This window comes from Sus scrofa, chromosome 9, assembly GCF_054392235.1.
Source record: "Sus scrofa isolate SSC_HxYL_T2T_F1_AM1 chromosome 9, Sscrofa_HxYL_maternal_Yorkshire_Landrace_v2.0, whole genome shotgun sequence".
NCBI lineage: Eukaryota > Metazoa > Chordata > Mammalia > Artiodactyla > Suidae > Sus > Sus scrofa.
In genome coordinates this window covers 90,185,394-90,204,192 of record NC_139391.1, presented here as the reverse complement: position 1 = coordinate 90,204,192, position 18,799 = coordinate 90,185,394, and the positions used below count along the sequence as shown (strand labels likewise).

The 18,799-nt window shown below is 34.5% G+C and overlaps 1 protein-coding gene across 5 annotated transcripts in view; it reads left to right on the top strand.

The window, feature by feature from the left end:
* Window positions 1-18,799, top strand: part of CRPPA (CDP-L-ribitol pyrophosphorylase A) — a 294,345-nt gene that overhangs the window by 178,839 nt on the left and 96,707 nt on the right. For all 5 annotated transcript variants that reach the window (XM_084977167.1, XM_021063407.2, XM_021063404.2 and 2 more), the window contains one exon: window positions 2,338-2,469. In XM_084977167.1, the coding sequence (XP_084833293.1) occupies window positions 2,338-2,469 (132 nt within the window). The remainder of the gene's footprint in view (window positions 1-2,337; window positions 2,470-18,799) is intronic.

Sequence of the window (18,799 nt, the reverse complement as noted above, 5' to 3'; positions counted from 1 at the left end):
AGTGAAAACTCTTACCCTTCACCAGTTTCCAGGCTTCAGAGCCATACCATGATTGCAGTTTCCAAAATTGCCTCAAGTTTGGAGAATTAGCCTGCTTTTTGTTGGTAACCCCACCATCAGCAGTTTTAGTTTTGGCTAGATATTTCAGTCGTAAGACTAGAAGAAGCCTCCTTAGCACTAGTTTTCTCAACTTTGTGAAAGACTACAGGGCAGGAACAAAGGCAGGACAGAGATGGACATGTCCTTCTGCTTTAGCTCTTGAGCTCATAATTTCACATTAGTATAGGAGCTCTGTCCCCCCGCCCCCGCTTCTCCCCCTGGTTTGGCTTCTCAAGGGTGAGGGAAGATCATAGAAGGTGGTACATGACACATCATTTTAGAAGGGCTTAAGCTACAAATAGGAACTGACATCATTTGTAACAGCTGATAGTTATTAGCTTTCAGGTCCCAGCTAGGAGAATCCCTGGCTGCAGGTTGAACTACCTTAAAGGCAAGTAGTTCATTCACAGTTTTTTGAGCCTGGTTGTGGTTCACTATTCAGAAGTTACTTTTACTGTTAAGTAATGCTGCCTGGTTTAAAAAAAGAAAAAAAAAAAACTGAAATGTCACCTTGTCAAGTTTTCAGGGAAACAGAGCTAGGGAAGGTTGAGCCCAAGCTTGCAGGGTTACATTGGCTTTTCTTCAGCTATTCAGATAGAAAAACCTGAATGAAACCTTTCTTTCCTTTTCATCTTCCAGATTGTTTTTTGTTTTGTTTTGTTTTGCTTTGCTTTTCATCTTCTTTTGGTTTCTTTATGGATTGAACATTTTAGGGGAGAAAAGTCTTTAATGTCGTCCTAGATTTTAAGAGGAAGCAGCTGTATGTGTATGTCTTCAACCAACTGTACTTAATGAAAAGTTCCCCCAAAATAGTTATTGAATATCTACAAAATTAATAAACATTGCACATCATCTCATAATACCTTTAGAAAGGATGTTATATAAGTAATTTTCCCTAGTAAAGCAAAATGCAACATGATGGGTGAAAAAAACCCTCATTCCCTTGTTTTACAGAAAAAACATATTAAGGTATTCTGTGGTATATATTCTAAAGAGCATATTTCCACATGAATGAAGGGAGAGGAAGGGAAGGGATTAGTATAAGAGTTTTAGGTGAAGTATATTATTTTATTTTGTTTTTGTCTTTTTGCCATTTCTTGGGCCGCTCCCATGGCATATGGAGGTTCCCAGGCTAGGGGTCGAATCGGAGCTGTAGCCACTGGCCTACACCAGAGCCACAGCAACACGGGATCCGAGCTGTGTCTGCAACCTACACCATAGCTCACGGCAACGCTGGATCCTTAACTCACTGAGCAAGGCCAGGGATCGAACCCGCAACCTCATGGTTCCTAGTCATATTTTTTAACCACTGAGCCACGACAGGAACTCCGAGGTGAAGTATGTTTTAAAATGCTTCTAGTTATTACACAATTGAACAAATGATAATTGCGTTTTTTAAAATTTATATTGATACAGAATGCACATATTTCTGAGTGTTCATTGGATATGTGTATTTGCATTTTAAATAGTTTATTTTGAGGCTGTTGTGATTTAGGTCTTTGATGACCCATAAAAGGCAATCATTACTGTAAAACCTCAACAATTTGGGAAAAAGAGGACAGATCACCCTGAGACCTTAAAGTTTAAGTGAAAATAATGTTTAAAAATAGTTATTTGTATAATTTTAAGGAAAACACTAATACTCTAAAAAAATTATATTTAAAAAATTCTTCTGGATTTACTTTAAGATATTATTATTTGTTAGATTTACAGTTATTTGTATGTTTTTTTGCAAAATGGAATTATTTATTGCAGTATTAAAGAGATAAAATATTACAAACATTATTATACCAATAATTTAACACTAATAATAAAGGCAAATCTACTTTAAAAGGGGTTCTTGTAAAAAATTATGTCCTTGGATTAACTGTCCCTTAAATTTTATTGCTAGTTTAATTTCTTAACATAATTTATTTCTCTCTAGCCTAGTTTTAAATTAGAAATTAGGAAGTAAGTTGAATGAATGTATGAAATAATATATTCTTTAAACATTTGACTCTGACAAATTTAAATGGAATATTAACGTTTTATATCTTCAGCATTGTGTTCTCAATGAGTATTTACTGCATCTGTGTTTATAAAGGAGTATTCATTTTATTAAGTATTTATGGTGTGAAAAGATTAACTAGAAATTAACACAAATTGATAAAAATAATTTCAGTATTGTATTTTTTTTTTCCTTCAAGAGAAAGTGAATGGAATGGTATTCTAATTGTTACCTTTTACATTATGTTGCAGGTACATTTTCTTGATTATAAATCGGTACCATTTGGTCAGACAATGGAATACCTAATGCCCATTAGAGAATTTGCCAAGGAAGTGAAAAAAAGAAATATTTTATTATATGGCCTTCTCATATATTACCCACAGGTAGGTAAAATATTAGCCTTTTCAGATACTATATTCTGTAGACTAGTTTTAGTGGTGGGAATCTGAGTTTGTTAAAAGCAAAGAAATATTAATAAAAATTTGGGTTAAAAATTATATATTCATATTCTTCAGTAGATAGAAATTCTTGACTTTAAGGGAAAATTAAAAATTAAAACATGTTTTGATGAGGGGAAAAAAGATGAAAATTGGCAAATATTTCATACTAGCCTACATAGAATTGCCAGATATGCAGATAAAAAATAGAGAATTCCCAGTTAAATTTGAATTTTAGATAAATAATAAAGTATGTCTCAAATTTGGAATTTGAAATGTAGATTTCAAATTTACCTGGGTTTTTGTATTTAACTGTCGAGCCTAAAGTCACAGCTTTTAGCTGTTTGTATAATTTGAAGTTGCTTATTTGTTTTATTCTCTACTAAAGATGTTGGTAATCAAGATTTTAATCATTTGAAAGTAGTGACTGGCATTCTGATTATAAGAGGGCCTGGTATTTAACTAGAGAAAAACTCTGTCACTGTCTTTTAGTAGCAGGTTGCTTAAGCTGAAGTCAAAATGAATTAGTGTTATAGATTCTTTTTGCAGAGAAATGCTATTTAAATCAAACTATTTGGAGGTTCTATTAGAGAAGATGGATTTGCCTTTTGTGCGTAGATTCCTTTCATTGAACTTGCAGAATGCTTTATGGAGTCTTAGAGATGTGCCACACAGAAGTGTGCCACACAGAAGTCAAAGAAGTAAAGTAGCCAATGGCTTTTATTTAATGGTTTGGAATAAAAGTGTTTTGGTACTGACTGTCCAGGGAATGATAGGTATTTAGTTACAAGGTTGGTGAATAGCAGCTATCGTTTATGAATATTTAGGTGCATTTTTAGCCTGAAGGTAGTAACTTTTCTCTTGAAACAAATGGATTTTAATTAAATATAAGGGTCATCTTTTAGTCACTTCCTGTGTTTTCTTTAACTTTGGAGTCGTTTTCGAAATACATAAGCATGACTTCTGGTTGGTCATCAAGGACAAGGCAAAGTTTAGTTCACTTAGGATCATAGAATTGTAAAATATTAGTGCTAGAGGGGTTCCTGAAGTCAGCGTAAGACCTAAAGAGAAGCATATACTTTCCCAAGGACATTTAACTGGCAGAGTAAGAGTAAAAACCCAGGTTTGTGTCTTCAGGAATTTTGCCTCTTGGAAAGATTGTCTTTGGTTGAACTCTAGATTATTGTGGTGGGGAGAGGAAACCAGTTCTTTCTCTTGTGCATGTGAAGGAGACGTGGAGGCACAATACTAATGCCATGCTCTGCAGGTATAAAATAGAGTTCATTCAGGAAAACCTCAAAAGCCGTGGAATGGTAGAGCACACACAGTTCTGGAACTCTTTTGTCCTATGGTTTAGACTAAGCACAAGAGTCTATAACTGACATTCCAGTGGAGGATCTGGTTGCCAGATGAAATATAGCATTGAATTTGAGACATCAAATATTTTTACCATAAGTATGTCCCAAATATTACATGGATCAAATTTGCACTAAAAATTCTTTATTGTTATTCTGAATTTCAAATATAACTGGACACCTGTGTTTTTATGTGCTAAATTTGGTGAACTTGCGGAGTTTATATTTACATAAAAATGATTTATTTTCTCACATTTGATGTGCTGTACACATAGATGAAATGGAGTACAGTGAGTATCTATGAGACTCTGCACATGCGAAGGCTCCCTGTTTGGAAAAGTAGCCTTGTTGAAAAGGAGAGGCCTTTGCAGCCCACTGCTTGTTATCTCACTGCTATTTTGAACTAACTTGGACTTGCTAAGCAAGCTGAGTTACCCAAAATGGGGGAAAGATAGTCCTAAAATGCCTTCAAGATGTCTCTCATCGCTCTAGGATGCAAAGATAGCTTACTTGAATATTGCTTGTCTTTTATAAAAATATATAATGAAGGTGTTTCAAATATGTGAAAATGTTTTAAATGCAGAATTTACTTTTGTCCTTAAAGAGACAGTTGAGAGTTGACTCTTACTAGCCCAACACCCTGTCCAGTGCATAATTTCACCTTAAGGAGCGTTTACAAAAGATCCTGAGACCTTTTTTGGATATGGCATATGGTGGGAGTTCCTGCACAGTGAGTTAAGAATTGGACTGCAGCAGCTCAGTTTGCTATGGAAGCGCTGGTTCAATCCCCGATCTGGCACAGTGGATTAAAGGATCCAGCATTGCCACAGCTGCTGCTCAGATTCAGTCCCTGGCCTGGGAAGTCCATATGTCACAGGCATGGCCATTAAAAAGGGTGGGGCGGGGGGACATGGTTAAAAAATTGGTGAAGCAGCAGTAAATAGAGTTAAACTGACTTCTTTAATGTGGGCTTCTCACAAATCCTTAATATACTGATGAACACTTTATATCTCCAAAGTGGGGACAAAGGCTCTGCCATTTTCCATTTTATACTGTATATCTTTAAACATAGACAACTTGTGGGACTAATGTTCCCTAATATAAACTTTGGGAAACACTCCTCACAAATATATTGTAAGTAAAGAAATAACTCTCTCTCTACAGAGTCTTTCTGTACTTGAGTGCTAATTTTTCCATTTAGTTAAATCAGTACTAACATCAAGTGCTTACTTGATGCTGCACACACCAAGGATAAGAAGATGTAAGGTGGAGCTTCTGTTCACTGTTAAGTGAAGAGTATTGGTTTGTGATTCCCATGGTGCTGTGAGATAGAGCTTTTTGCGGTATTCATACACTGGACTTTGTTTCCTAAATCTGATTCATCTTTTTGAGAACCGTTAGGTGTTTCATAAGTAGTTATCATCTATCTTTTTAAGTCTCTGATTGGTGAAATATTCTAGATTTTTAAACCATTTTTCATAAGTCATTGGGTAGGTTTCTAGTTACTTGATAACCTCTCCTTGGAAAAAAAGAATGTAACGAGTTGACTTTTGTATATGTGTTATACACAAGTTCTTTCTGGCTTAAAACGTCCTTTGTTATGTATATGATATTTCTGATAATGTAGATTGTTTCGATTTTTTGGCTGCACTTTAACAGTGTTGATGTATGTGGTGTTTATAGTAAAATAGAATTATGTCAGCCTTTAAAAAAAAATGCACATGATGCTTTTAAACTTCTGTTTATGTATAGAGTTCTTTTACACACATGTATAGGACTTTCTGTGTTTGGCAAATTTAAACCGATTAGTTTTATTCCAGTGTTTCAGTCTTTTATTGTCTTTTGATCTGGACTATAACATGATTAATTGATATAGTTTCTTTATATAATTTACAAATTAGATGTTTGTATTTTGTATATACCTTTAGGTAAAAAAATTTATTTGGAAAAAGCTAAGGATTGATTCCTTACTTAGTATCTATAAATGTTCTACAATCACTGATAATTTAATAATTTAGTCACTGACAAATACATCTAATTTTATAATATCTCAACAATTTCTCCATATTTTCTCTACTAAATAAGAAACTTCAACAGTTTTTTTTTTTTTTTTTTTTTTTTTTTTTTAATGGCTGCACCATGGCATATGGAAGTTCCCAGGCTATGGGTCTAATTGGAACTGCAGCTGCCAGCCTAGGCCATAGCCACAGCAAAGCAGGATCCCAGCCATGTCTGCAAACTACACTGCAGCTCATGGTAACATTGGATCCTTAACCCACTGATCAACGCCAGGAATTGACCCACATCCTCATGGATCCTAGGCGGGTCCATTACCGCCGAGCCACTATGGGAACTCCAAACTTTAACAGATATTTTACTTAACTCTAGCTATGCTTTATATGTATGTAATTTTTCTGATCATATTATTTGCTAAATTATTGAATATGCTAATTTATTAGCTATATCATAGTAGTAATGCACTAATTAACTTTTTTTCCCCCAAACTGACTTTAAAATATTCTAGTGACCTCAAAAATTAATAATTGAAAATGAGCTCTTTGTGGGTAGCTTAAACTTAAGAGTTATAGATCAAGTGATAGGCTTGACTGTATATGTATGCATATATATATTTATAAAGTACACATATATAAATATAAAAATATTTGACCAGAGTATAAAGTTTTTGGAAATTATCATCCATTGCTAAGTCCCTCAAGCTGTAAATAAGTCAGGAAAGTTTTGAAAATTATGCTGTAGATTAGAAATGCAGCATAAAGTTTGCCTTTACAGTATGTTGAATAAATTTAAATTAGGTCCTCTCCTTCTTTTAAAATAACTGTACAAGCATAACTATAAATAATTAAAACCAGGTTTTATAGTTTAGTCCACATAAAGGATCTTAGTCCCTTTTAAAGTATTACTTTAAATAATTCTATGCATAAAACACTGTTCTTCATCCTGTTAATCCAACTTTGTTATACAAACCATCATTGAGGTCCATGATATAAAAGCTATGTATTTGGGGAGCATGTTTTAATTATTTGAAAATCTGTATTTGATAATATAGCAGTGACTATATAGGGACTTAGTATTTCTGGCATGAACTATTCAAGCCAATATCTTAGAGTTTACAGTCTTAATTTGTTGAAGTCAAATCTTTTTATGATGACTTTATTCTTTAAGGCAAATATTTGCAAGTGTACATTTTAAAAGAACATTTGTTAAAATTCTGATAGTGAGTAAACTATTTCCCTGAATTTTGTGGGCCATACTAGCAAATTACTAAGCCCAAGAAAGAAATTGTAGGAACCCCTGATCTGTAGTCCGTTGGCCAGAAGTACAGATGGCATCTAAATTTCAAGTCAGCCCGGTGGGGCTGAGTCCTTAACCTGGGGGTGTGTGGTCTGTGCTAACTCTAGGCAAGTAGGGAGTGTCAGGACTGTTTTGTGTGGGAAAAATAAAACACTTGGTGACAGAAGTGTTAAGATGTGAAAAACAGTTAATCTTTAGGCCAGTATAGAACTTGCTCTGAATATGATTTACCCAATCCCACCAAAAGTTTTCCAAATTGTGGACATTCTTTCAGCTTACGTCCCTCATGAAAATGTTGTGAATCAGAGTCCCCAGCAAACTGATAAGGGATGTGAAGCATGAAAAACAAATTAAACTAGATTGTCACTCTAATAAAAGTTTAACTGTACTAACCATTTCAAAGGGAAAAGTTCAAGGGTAAAAGGATATTATTCCTTTGATTAGTATCTTTTTTGTATAGGCATTGCACTATTGAATTATTCACCCTACTGATTTTTACATTCACCTTTACATATCCACCTTCTTCACAAAGATAATATGAGGTATATCTAATTAGGTATTTTCCTGAAGTCCAGATCTAGTATTTGTAGTTTTCCCTTGCTTGAATAATCTACTGGTATTCTTAACAAAAGAAATAAATTAAAGTTGTTTTAATTAACTTGCATTAGGCTCCACTGATGAATGATTGATTTTTTGATGTCATTAGCTTTTAAACACTGGGTCTTGGAAAAGTCCCCAGCTGACAATAGTGTAGTCACTTGAGGAATTTAATACATATGTAGATTCCTAGTCTGTATCTCAGTGATTCTGTTTCAATAGATCAGGGTTACGCCTGGAGCTCTATATGTTTCACAAGCTCAAACTCTGGTGAAAGTCTAATGTGAGCCAGATTTAAATGACTGATGTAGGTCAATGGTTCTTCATTACATTGGCTTATTGGAATCACTGCTAACCATTTTAATTTGTGTGAGATGGTCACATCAGTGGAGGCTCTTGTATAGTAGGTGGTATAATAGAATGTTGGTTAAATTTGGTAAAGGAATGAAGAATGGCCATTTGAAAAATTTCTCAGGTGACTCTGAGATCATGTCTTTTTGTTCATTAAAGACAAATTATATTAATAAAGGTTCTTAGTTATAAACAAAAATCGTATCATTGCTTAAAGGACAGATTTATTTTAGGGCATTCTGTAGCTTTATTGAATTTCTCAAGAGTCACCGAATAGGATTGGATACTATCCAGGCAGGAACAGTGCCATTGACAGTGCTAAGAAAAATGCCTCTCATCACTGATTCTGGGTACATACTTGCTAGGGAACCATAGGTAGAAACTCTACCATAGCTGGTCCTGCAAATGAAAAGTGTCTTCTCTAGATCTAATCTCTTTGTTTCTAACACCAAGCTAAGCTGCTCACTACCACTTTCTAAGTCTCGAACATGTGCATAATAGAATCCATAGAATTTAGATGCAGCAGAATCTGGGGAAAATGTAGGGTTTTTTTGTTTTGTTTTTATATAGTTTCTGTGGCATAGAAATGAAGCCTGAGCTATAGTAGAGAAGGCATTGCTTGAGTCACTTTGCAGTATCAGCCCCATCTATGTCATAGAATCTTGTCTGAGGTTGAAAGGAAATCAAACAGCACCACTAACATGTGCTTACATTCAGTGGCTTGTGATTTGCCTGTGTCTAGGCTTTACATATGGTGTCAGCAGCAAGTATACATTTTTAAATACAATTTTGCACATGAACTTTTCTGACAGCAAAATTTACAAGGTCTGTAAAGTTTATCAGTAGCAGTTTTATATTTAATCTGTGCATTTATGCTTAGGACTTTAGAGATGTACATACAGGTTCATGACTAAAGAGTTTCCTAAAACTATTGTAACTGATTATTTCTTACACTGAATTAGTGTCTTCCCCTCTAATTGAAAAACTAGCTTTATGACCTTAGAGAATGGATATACGTTTTCTAGGCCTCAGAGGCTCCATTTGTAAAATGCAAAAGTCGGAGCTTCTATATCAAAACCTTTCTCAGATGAGAAAGTGGAGACCAGAGGTGCAAAGACTGTGTCAGGTGCTATCATTGACAGTCTCTCAGTCTGACACAGAGGAATTCTGGAACTGGGCCTCTGTTTTCTTCCCCTTCCCTCTGTGACCATAATTCCCTTTATTTTGTTGAGAAATTATTCCTTATCATTAATATATTTCATTCTAGTTATGAACTGGAGTTTGATACTTGGTATCTGCCTCTACTTGGATTGAATCATGAGCCATTGCTTCTGCAGACCCTCAACACTCGCTGAAAAGAGCTCAGGGTGAAGATCAGGAGTGAGGCACTCTGTGCTCTGGGAAAACTAGCAGAACAGGTCTTCATATAGTTAGATATTTTCAGGATAGATTGTATGAGCCTGTTCTTGCATCTCCTCGTATCTGGAAAAGCACTAAAATCCTTCATGGTGACATCTGCTCCTCGTGACTAGCAGTAACTTTCACGAGACAGCAGCAACCTTCTGCAAAATGTTTGCTTGGTTGCACGTGCCTCCCCCTTCATCAAAATCACATATATGCTGACATTTCCCTCTGCCTCTTTAGAGCGGTGTTCCACAGCTATGTGAAATGCTGCCTTCTGAGCTATAGTCCTCATTTTGCCCCAGATGAAATTTAACTCTCAGCCTTTGTGCATATTTTTTAAGTTAACATAGTTCAGACTGGGAAATGTTCTCTTTTTGGTCAGGCACCTTAATAAGGTAGAAAACAGTAAGGGTAAGTGTGATGTCTTCTTAGTGTGCTCTGCTGCTATAGCAGAATGCCATAGAGTGGATGGCTGATAAACAACAGAAATATGTCTTATAATTCTGGAGGCTGAAAGTCAGAGATCAGGGTACCAGTACGTTTGAGTTCTGGGGAAAACCCTCTTCCTGGTTGTAGAGCATCATTACTTACCACATCCTCTTATGGCATGGAGGTGGCTGAGGCCTCTCTGGGGTCTTTTTTAATAAGAGTCCTAATCCTTTTGATTGAGGATTCCACACTTGTGACTTACTCACCAACTGTGACTTATACAACAACCTGTGACTTAAACTTGTGACTTACCAACTTACTCCCACTTCCTTATAGTATCACATAGGGGTTAGGATCTCAGCATATGATTTTCAGGGAGGAGCATAAAGGTTCAGTCTCTAGATGGGGTGGGGATTAACATCCATCAGAGAAGGTTAAAGAAAATGTTACATGTTAGCATGGCAGGGTGTCTCTGCCATTTTAGTCTATTCGTTATCTTATGTCTCCTTTCTTCTTTGAACTCTTTTTGCACTGGGTTTGATGCAGTGGGACACAGGACTTTTGAAAGCAATATATGTCTTAGGATTTTCATAAGATGGGGCCAACTGAGAGAACTATAGCAAGCAGAGCTACACAAAACACGTCTTGGAGAGATCAGAGGCCAAAGCAGAGAGCCCTACTACCTTTTCTCTGCTCCTGAATGCCACTGTTCCTTCTCTTCCTACAACTGAAGCTCTGGAAGGCATGTTAAAAAAGGAAAAAATTGCCAAGGCAGTTATGTATTTTTTTTTTTGGTTTTTGTAAAAATAATTATTTCTAAAAGATTTATGGGAATCCTTTTATAAACCTCCAAAATAGGATGTGAAATGGTAAAATGAAGTTGTTCAGCAGCAAAACTAAATTAGATAAAGCTGTGTAAGTTGATCTTCTGTCCAAAGTATGAGCCAGATCTCTTTAGTGGTGAGTTAAATACTATGGCCTTTCTCTGTTGTCTGGGTTTGGAAGGTGTTGTGTGTATTGTAAAGGACATCCAGAAAACATTCTTGACAGTGAATCACCTTGTAGTTACTTGAGGTAAATTCAAAATGAAGCATTAAGAACTGTATGAACAGGTCCAACTGCTTTCAGATAACTTTGTGCCAGAAGACCTGAATTCGTAGTATGCAAATGACACCTCTCTTTCTCTCTCAAATGCTCCCCATTGGCTCTGTGTTCTCTAGATATGAGTCAGCCTTCAAGTGTGTGAAGGCTCTTTTCACTTGGAGAACAAATAGTTGCAAGCTATCAGGTAGCAGAACACAAATCTTTTTTTTTAAATTGAAAATCTTTGGGAAATTAGACTTAAAACTCTATTTCCTGCAGGGAGCAATTACTTGGAATTTAACTGTGAATTATTTACTAAACTCGCAATACTTTCTATGGCATCAAATCACATGGCATGGACACCAAACATACAACACCAAATCTGTTTACAGAAACCCATAATACCTTTTTCACAGTAATCAGACTTTTTGATGTGGGAATGTTTATGAGACTAAATATTTATCACTTGCAAATTTTTTTGGCTTTTATTATTTAGATTCAGTCATTCTTTGATAAAATATAAAGAGTTATAAAAGATATCTCTTCAAAATTGTGGAAGTTTGAAAAACAAACTATTTTCAGGGACTTTGCTTAGCTTACTTGTCAGACTTACTAGAGTGGTAATAAAAATATTATACTTAGACCTATCTAAATAAAATAGATTATTGGATACAAACTTCTCCTATAGAACTCCCCTTAATTTTTTTTTGAATTAAAGAAGCAATGCCAAGAATGAAAATGGCAATGGAAAATTCTTAATGAACTAAATCCTTTGAACAATGTATTAGCTAGCTGTTATTGTACAACAAATTACCCTGAAACATAGTTGCTTAAAACTACATATTTTTTCTCAAGGTCTCTGTGGATCTCTGGTTCTGGGCCTTTCTCAAAGCTATAGTCATCTCAAAGCTCCACTTGAGAAATGATTTGCTTCCAAGCTCACTTTGCTAGGAGTTGGAAGGATTCAGGTTCTCTGGGACATTGTACTGAGGTCTCAGTTCTTCACAAGCTCTTGGTAGGAGGCATGCCTTTATCCCTCCTCACAAGGGCCTGTCCATAGAGCATCTCACAATATCAGAGCAAGCAAGAGAGATAACCAAGACAGAGGACACCTTCTTCTGTAATGTAATCATCAAGTGACATCCTGTTACTTTTATTGCATTCTGTTCATCAGAAGCAAATCACTAGGTTTCACCCACACACAGGGAAGATGGTAACATAGGGCATGAATACAAGTAGATTGTGAAGCAAATTACTAGGTTTCACCCACACAAACGGAAGGTGATAACACAGGGCATAAATACAAATAGGTTGAGCCCATCAGGAACCATATCAGATGCTGCCCATCAGCAATACCTGGGTGCTAATATTGTAGGATAAAAATATATTTCTCATTATCCACTCCAGATAAGGAGTTTGTACCATGAATAGGGCCCAGAACGTTTAAATGTGAAAAACATACAAACAGATTTTATATATATGTATACATACGTACACAAATACATATTACACACACAATTTTTTTCCTAATGTGCGAATAGAGTAGCTAGAGATGATTTTGAAGGGAGGTGGAGACCCAACAAAATGGAAACTTATTTGTATGTTATCTTTACAGTTGTTTTTAAAGAGCTTGATTTAAATCAGATCCATATCAAATAAATTAGGGAGCATATATTTATAGATAGGCCATATCATTTCAATTCTGGTTAGTAAAGCTAGTATTATAAGATAATTGCTATAAAATGGTGTTGCATTTGATGTAATTGACATCCTCCTCTGGTAGGAGCATATAACTCTTAGAGGCTTAAAAAATAGTTTCCAGAAAACAGAATTGCCATAGTAAATAGAACTAGAAATAAAAAGAAGCCAATGCATCTGACAACTGGAATCTTATTGGTAATCTTCAGGGAATAAGTGTTTGTGGACCTGTAGAAAACATTGTAAACTTAACATTAGGAGTTGTCTGATTTCCTAGAAACTATTACCCCAGTAAAACTCCTGCCCTGTCACTGATGTCAATGAAAAGTTGAAAATAGGATTTAATTTCAGTCATTGTCCAATATTTGGTATTTTGACTAATGAAATAGAAATGAAAGTATGCATGACAAATAGACTGAAAGAACAAAGTGAATAATTGTTCCCTGGAAAATGGAGAGTTTTCTAATGTATGTGGCATTATTTCAGCCCTTTGAAATAAAATGTATTGTGTACATACTGCTCACAGCAGTTTTATGTAGTTTCCTTAAAGAACATGGAGGGAGGGAGATAGCTTTCTCTGTTTATTTTCATTTTATGGAACAATAATGATCCAAACTTCAGAAGCAGCTGTACAAAGAACTCTAAAATTGCAGCGTGTAACTGAATCAAGGAGTGAACATGATGTGCATGCTGGAGAACATCAAGCAGGGAGGGAAGTGAAACTAGATAGAAGAACTGTGAAGTCAGAATAATTAAGATTAGCATTCTAAGCCAATAGCAGGAAATCTGAATACTTAGAAATATTTGGGGCCTTTTGACTATTACATATTGCATGCCATTTAGATGAAAATTAACATTTCCCAAATCAGGGACTATGTAAGGACCGTTTTCTAGGAAAGAGAGTTGATTGTATGTGAATTGCTTATTTTTTGTCCTAAACCATCAGGATTTAGAAAAGATAATAGTTTGTATAGTTAGAACATGTGTTTATTGTCTGAGAATCCTATCAAAATTTCTGATTATGATCGTAGTGGAAATATAGAGGGACCTTCTCCATTGAGAGTCAGGGAAATATGAGTAATGTTTGGCATAAAGATTTGCGTATAGAAAACAGTGTAGTTTATTAGTTTTCCATCTATCTCATTACTCACCTTTGACAACTTGTAAGGAAATATATTTTAATTAAGCTTCAACTTCCTCTTACTGCATGCATAATGGCAATTATATATAATGCTATTAGGAAATGAGTTGGTTTAATAAACATATCTACAATAACTTAGAATCTCGATTTTAATGGACAGAAAAAACAGATGTTTTGCAAAGACACTATTCATGATTGTTATGCTTTGGTCATTGTTTATATTTTGTATGTTTCTAATCACTATATCATGCTGAAATCCTATATCAGGAAGAAATAAGGCATTGGAAGAAAGACCAGTTTTGTGGGTTTTTGTTTTTTTATTTTTTATTTTATTTTTTTTTTAAGTATGGGCAAGGAAGGCATCTTGAGGAAGTCAAATGATGGCTGAGATGGGACCCTCGCCCTCAGGGAGAGGCTTTATCAGGTTAATTGGATATTAAAAATCCTTGACTTCAGCTTTTTAAAGCTTGCTTACTTTCTTCCACACATGTGTTTTCCAGAGGTTAGCTAAGCAATAGCAAACGTGGCCCTTGTGGTTAATTCATGAAAATAAGTAATGGAAAATAGCTATTTTGCCTTCTGTTGCCAGCATGGCTGGTTCTCTGAAGGCTGTACTTTCTAAAATCCTCTATTTTGCACTTGAGATTACAGATCTTTTCAGCTAGTGTATCGTTAGGACTTCACAGAAAGCATGTGTGCTGTGGTAATACAGGAGAGAGCTCTCTTGGCTAGGCCATTGAGAATAGTGAATGTCCTAACAAAAATGTACAGTAAAGAAAAATGATCCATAAAAAGCCAAAAAGCTTACCAAATTAGGATTTTTTAAAAAACCTCGGAAAAGTTTGAGAAATTATGAAATTTGCTTCTACTGTTATAGCTTCTGTAACTTTAACAGGGTGTATGAAAGAATTTCCCTCTCCATGACATTTTATCTAACTCTCAGTGCTAAACACAAATGAAAATTTTAGAATTCTGTAATGTCTCATCAAGTATACAAAGTCTAACTTAGATCTGGTAGCTAAATCACTGCTAGCTTCTAGCCTTCTCGGTCAAAGTTTCAGTTGGCTTATAGTTATTTAGGTATTTGATTGAGATTTACCTTTGCTTCAATTCAGATGTCATGTGTTTTTCTAATACTTAATGAAAATCTTAAATAGGGAACAGAAAATTTTTCACCAAAATGCCAAATTTATTAAAATGCTATTTTAAAAATGAAAATGTAGACTGCAGTGTTAGCAAAATTACAAAATTGTTACTTAAGTAAATAGATTGATAATTTTTAATGAACTAGGAAATAGACACTTGTTACAGTTATTTAACAGAGAACTGTGAATTTTGATTTCATCTTAAAATTTGCAGTTACCTTAATTTTGAAAATAATATTTTATCTTCCAGAGGCTTCATCTCCTAATACCATCACACTGGCATTAGGATTTCAAAAACATTTACTCTGTAACATAAAGAGTCACTTATAACTTAGGTCTGTTCAGCATCTGTCCCCCATGCCATGGGGCATGGTACTACAGTTTTCTTTTGGGAGTACACCCTGTCCTTATACTCATTCATGAATTTGTGGTAAGCTAACCTGGCTCCACAGGTAGGCATATTAAAGAGGCCTAGTTAATACAACGAGCATCCACAGTAATTGAATCAGAAAGTACAAGTGTAATGAAATCGAGGGCCAAGACTTTCGGTAAAAATATTGGAATATAGACATCTTCTTTCCCCTGAGTTTACTAAACTAATGGAATATAGACATATAGCAGCTAGTGATTATGTTTGATACTATTTAGAAAACCACATAAGCATAAAAACCCAAGTTATTGGGTACATGAGTGGAGTGGAGAAGAGACAGATGAGAGAAAATGACTATTCCCCTTGGCATATGGGGCCCTATAATTCCCAAAGCCATGATCTTGGGTTTTTCAGTTATTGTTAAATCTATTTTGTTTCTGACATTTGTGATTAAAATTTCCAAACTGATAAGCCAATTAGTTTGCTTCGTGGTTTACTGATTTCTTTCTAGTATATGGAACGGTAAAAGTACAAAGTAGGCCCTTAATAACTAAATGTTGATATACTAATATGTAATGTGCAAAAATGAACATATGCTTGCAAGTGGTCAGAACATAAAAATTTGAGTGGTATCTTTACCTTTCTTATTTAAAGTAGTCATCTCTCCATATCTGTAGACTGTTTCTTGGACCACCCCTAGATACTAAAATCCGTGGGTGTGCAAGTCCCTCATATAAAATGGCGTATTGACATAACACTGTAAACCAAATATAATGGAAAAATAAAAATCATTAAAAATAAAAAGTCTTTTTTTGCACAAATAAAATGGCATGGTACAGTTGGTCTTCTGTATCCAACGTTTGGCATCTATGGATATAAAGGGCTGATTGTTCTATGCTTCTCTGATGGTTTCTGTTAATGCTTTAACTATTGCATTCCTAAAAATGTGTAAACTATTAACAGAAAGTGTTAAACCACATAGTTATAAGTTGAATTTATAGAGGGAAAAATTATAATATATTCCAAATTGTAGGCCAGTTTCATTAAAAAATGTGAGTGCCAATTGCCTTATCCCAGAGATTCAGAGATAATTTATTCTTAAAAAGTCCACTATAGTAATTTGCCATGTATTCAAATTAAAGAAGAAAAATATCTCAGGGTTGGAGAAAGATCTGTGATAAAGGTCATCATTAGGTCATGATAAATTCTTAGCAAACTGAGAATAGAAGTAAAATTCCTTAACTTTATAAGGGATATACCCAAAACTTCAAACTTAGCATATATTGGGAACATTGCCTTTAAAATTAAGAGCATGAAAAGAAGAGAGCCACAGTCATCATTTTTGTTCAGCTTTGTTCTCTAAGTCCTAACTAGCACTGTGAGCCAAAACAAAGAAAAGGTTTAAAGGACTGGAAAGTAAGAAGCCAACCTTATTACTATTTGCAAATAATACGATTATTTATGTAGAAACCTTGAGAATCTACAGACCATTTTTTAAATTTAAGAACTTACAAACGTTTTGCATATATAATCAACATAGTAATAACATTTTATTTCAACTTAAAAACAAACTTGAAATGCTATGTTTTATTAAATAGAATATACAAATTGATGTGTGTGTTCCTCTGATCTCCTTTCAGTTTACAGGATCTCTAGTTACTCTTTTAATTCCTTTACCTTACAAGGAATTTGGTTTTTTAATGTATTTATATGTTAAGGTTATTTTCATTCTTAGATAAAGCTCAAATATTAAGAGGGGAATGTTTAGAAAAATATAAAATAAAAAATTAAAAACTCCTTCTTGAATTGGAAGAGTTCAGCAATTGTGGTTTTTCTGGTGAACTCTAAAGCAGTAATAGCTTTTGATAGCTCTAGAGGTTTCTGTTTCAGTTTTTTGCAAGCCTTTTTCTCTATATTACCATGTAAACAGTCATTGTTAGGTATCTGCCTTTATTGCGTAAGGGAATTGATGACATGCTAATTATTGATCTTTCACAGTATTATACTTAATAATATAATAAATGGACATTTTATTTACACTTTGGAAAAAGACTTGTGATTTTACTTTCTGCAAAATTTTTGCAGAAAAATTTTAATGGATTTATAAAACATCTTAAGATGTGATAAAGTAGCTGCAGCTTGATAAGGTGTCTAGAAATCAAATTAAGCATCAACTTACATTATTAGTTGAATCTTTATGCCTCTAATTGTTCCTGAACTCGTAAGTGTTTTGAATTTGTAATGTGAATGTCAAGCAGAAAATATTTAATGCAGTTCATGTTTATAGTATTTCTAGATGCATGTTGTAAATGTATCTATTCCTGTGATTAAATACCGCTTTTGAGGTCAAAAAAATATTTTTATACCATGTAGGTTTGAGGTTTGTAGGTTATTAACATGTCCATTTTCTAGTACGAGAGAATACTTTCCAATAACTGTAATATTTAACAGTTTATAGTTATGCTTAAGCATTAATTTGAGTCACCATAATGATCAGGAATATGCTACTTAGTAAGTATTAAAATATAGGTAGTTTGCTTCTTGCATAAGAACTCACCTGAGGTCATAGAAATTCCTTTATTTGTGGAAAAGTAGTAATATCCACAGAAGGAAAAGTTTTTATTTTAGAAGTTTACAAATTTTATGGTGATGGTGTTGGAATAAATTGGAATGCAATGTCTGATTGCTTGGGTCCATGAAATTAACAAAATCTGGAACACAGAAACAAAATTAATGAATCTGCCTTAATGAATTCTGTAGTCAGTGAAAAAATACTTCATTAAGGGAAAATTCATTCTTGAAATTAAAAATTATGCTTTGAGTTTATACTCAGGAAACATACAAGTTCTATGTGGAAATGTAATTCAGGCAAATTCTATTTTAATGGTAATAAAAATATCTTTAGTTTGCATTTACAGAATTAACATTTTCTCTGTTTCTTTTGGCTTATTCTACAGAGTTGAAACTTAAATTCCTACTAAATGGTGTGTAGTCTGTGTGTGTTTATAGAATTGTTAGAAGACTTAAGGGCATCAAAAAATATTTTAGTTCTTATATTCTAATCCATTTCATTGGGACAATTTTGTGCTATGTTGCTAAACCAGATTTTAAAATCAGGTTCTTTGGACATGTTCTTTACACATTTCTTTCTTTTCTATTTAAAGCTGCACCTACGGCATGTGGAAGTTCCTAGGCTTCTAATCAGAGCTATGGCTGCTGGCCTACACCGCAGCCATGGCAACACCATGCGCGAGCCGCATCTGTGACTTATCCAGAAGCTCACAGCAACGCCAGATCCTTAACCCGCTGAGTGAGACCATGGATTAAACTTGGATCTTCACATTCTCACGGACACTGTGTTGGGGTCTTTACCTGCTGAACTACAACAGGA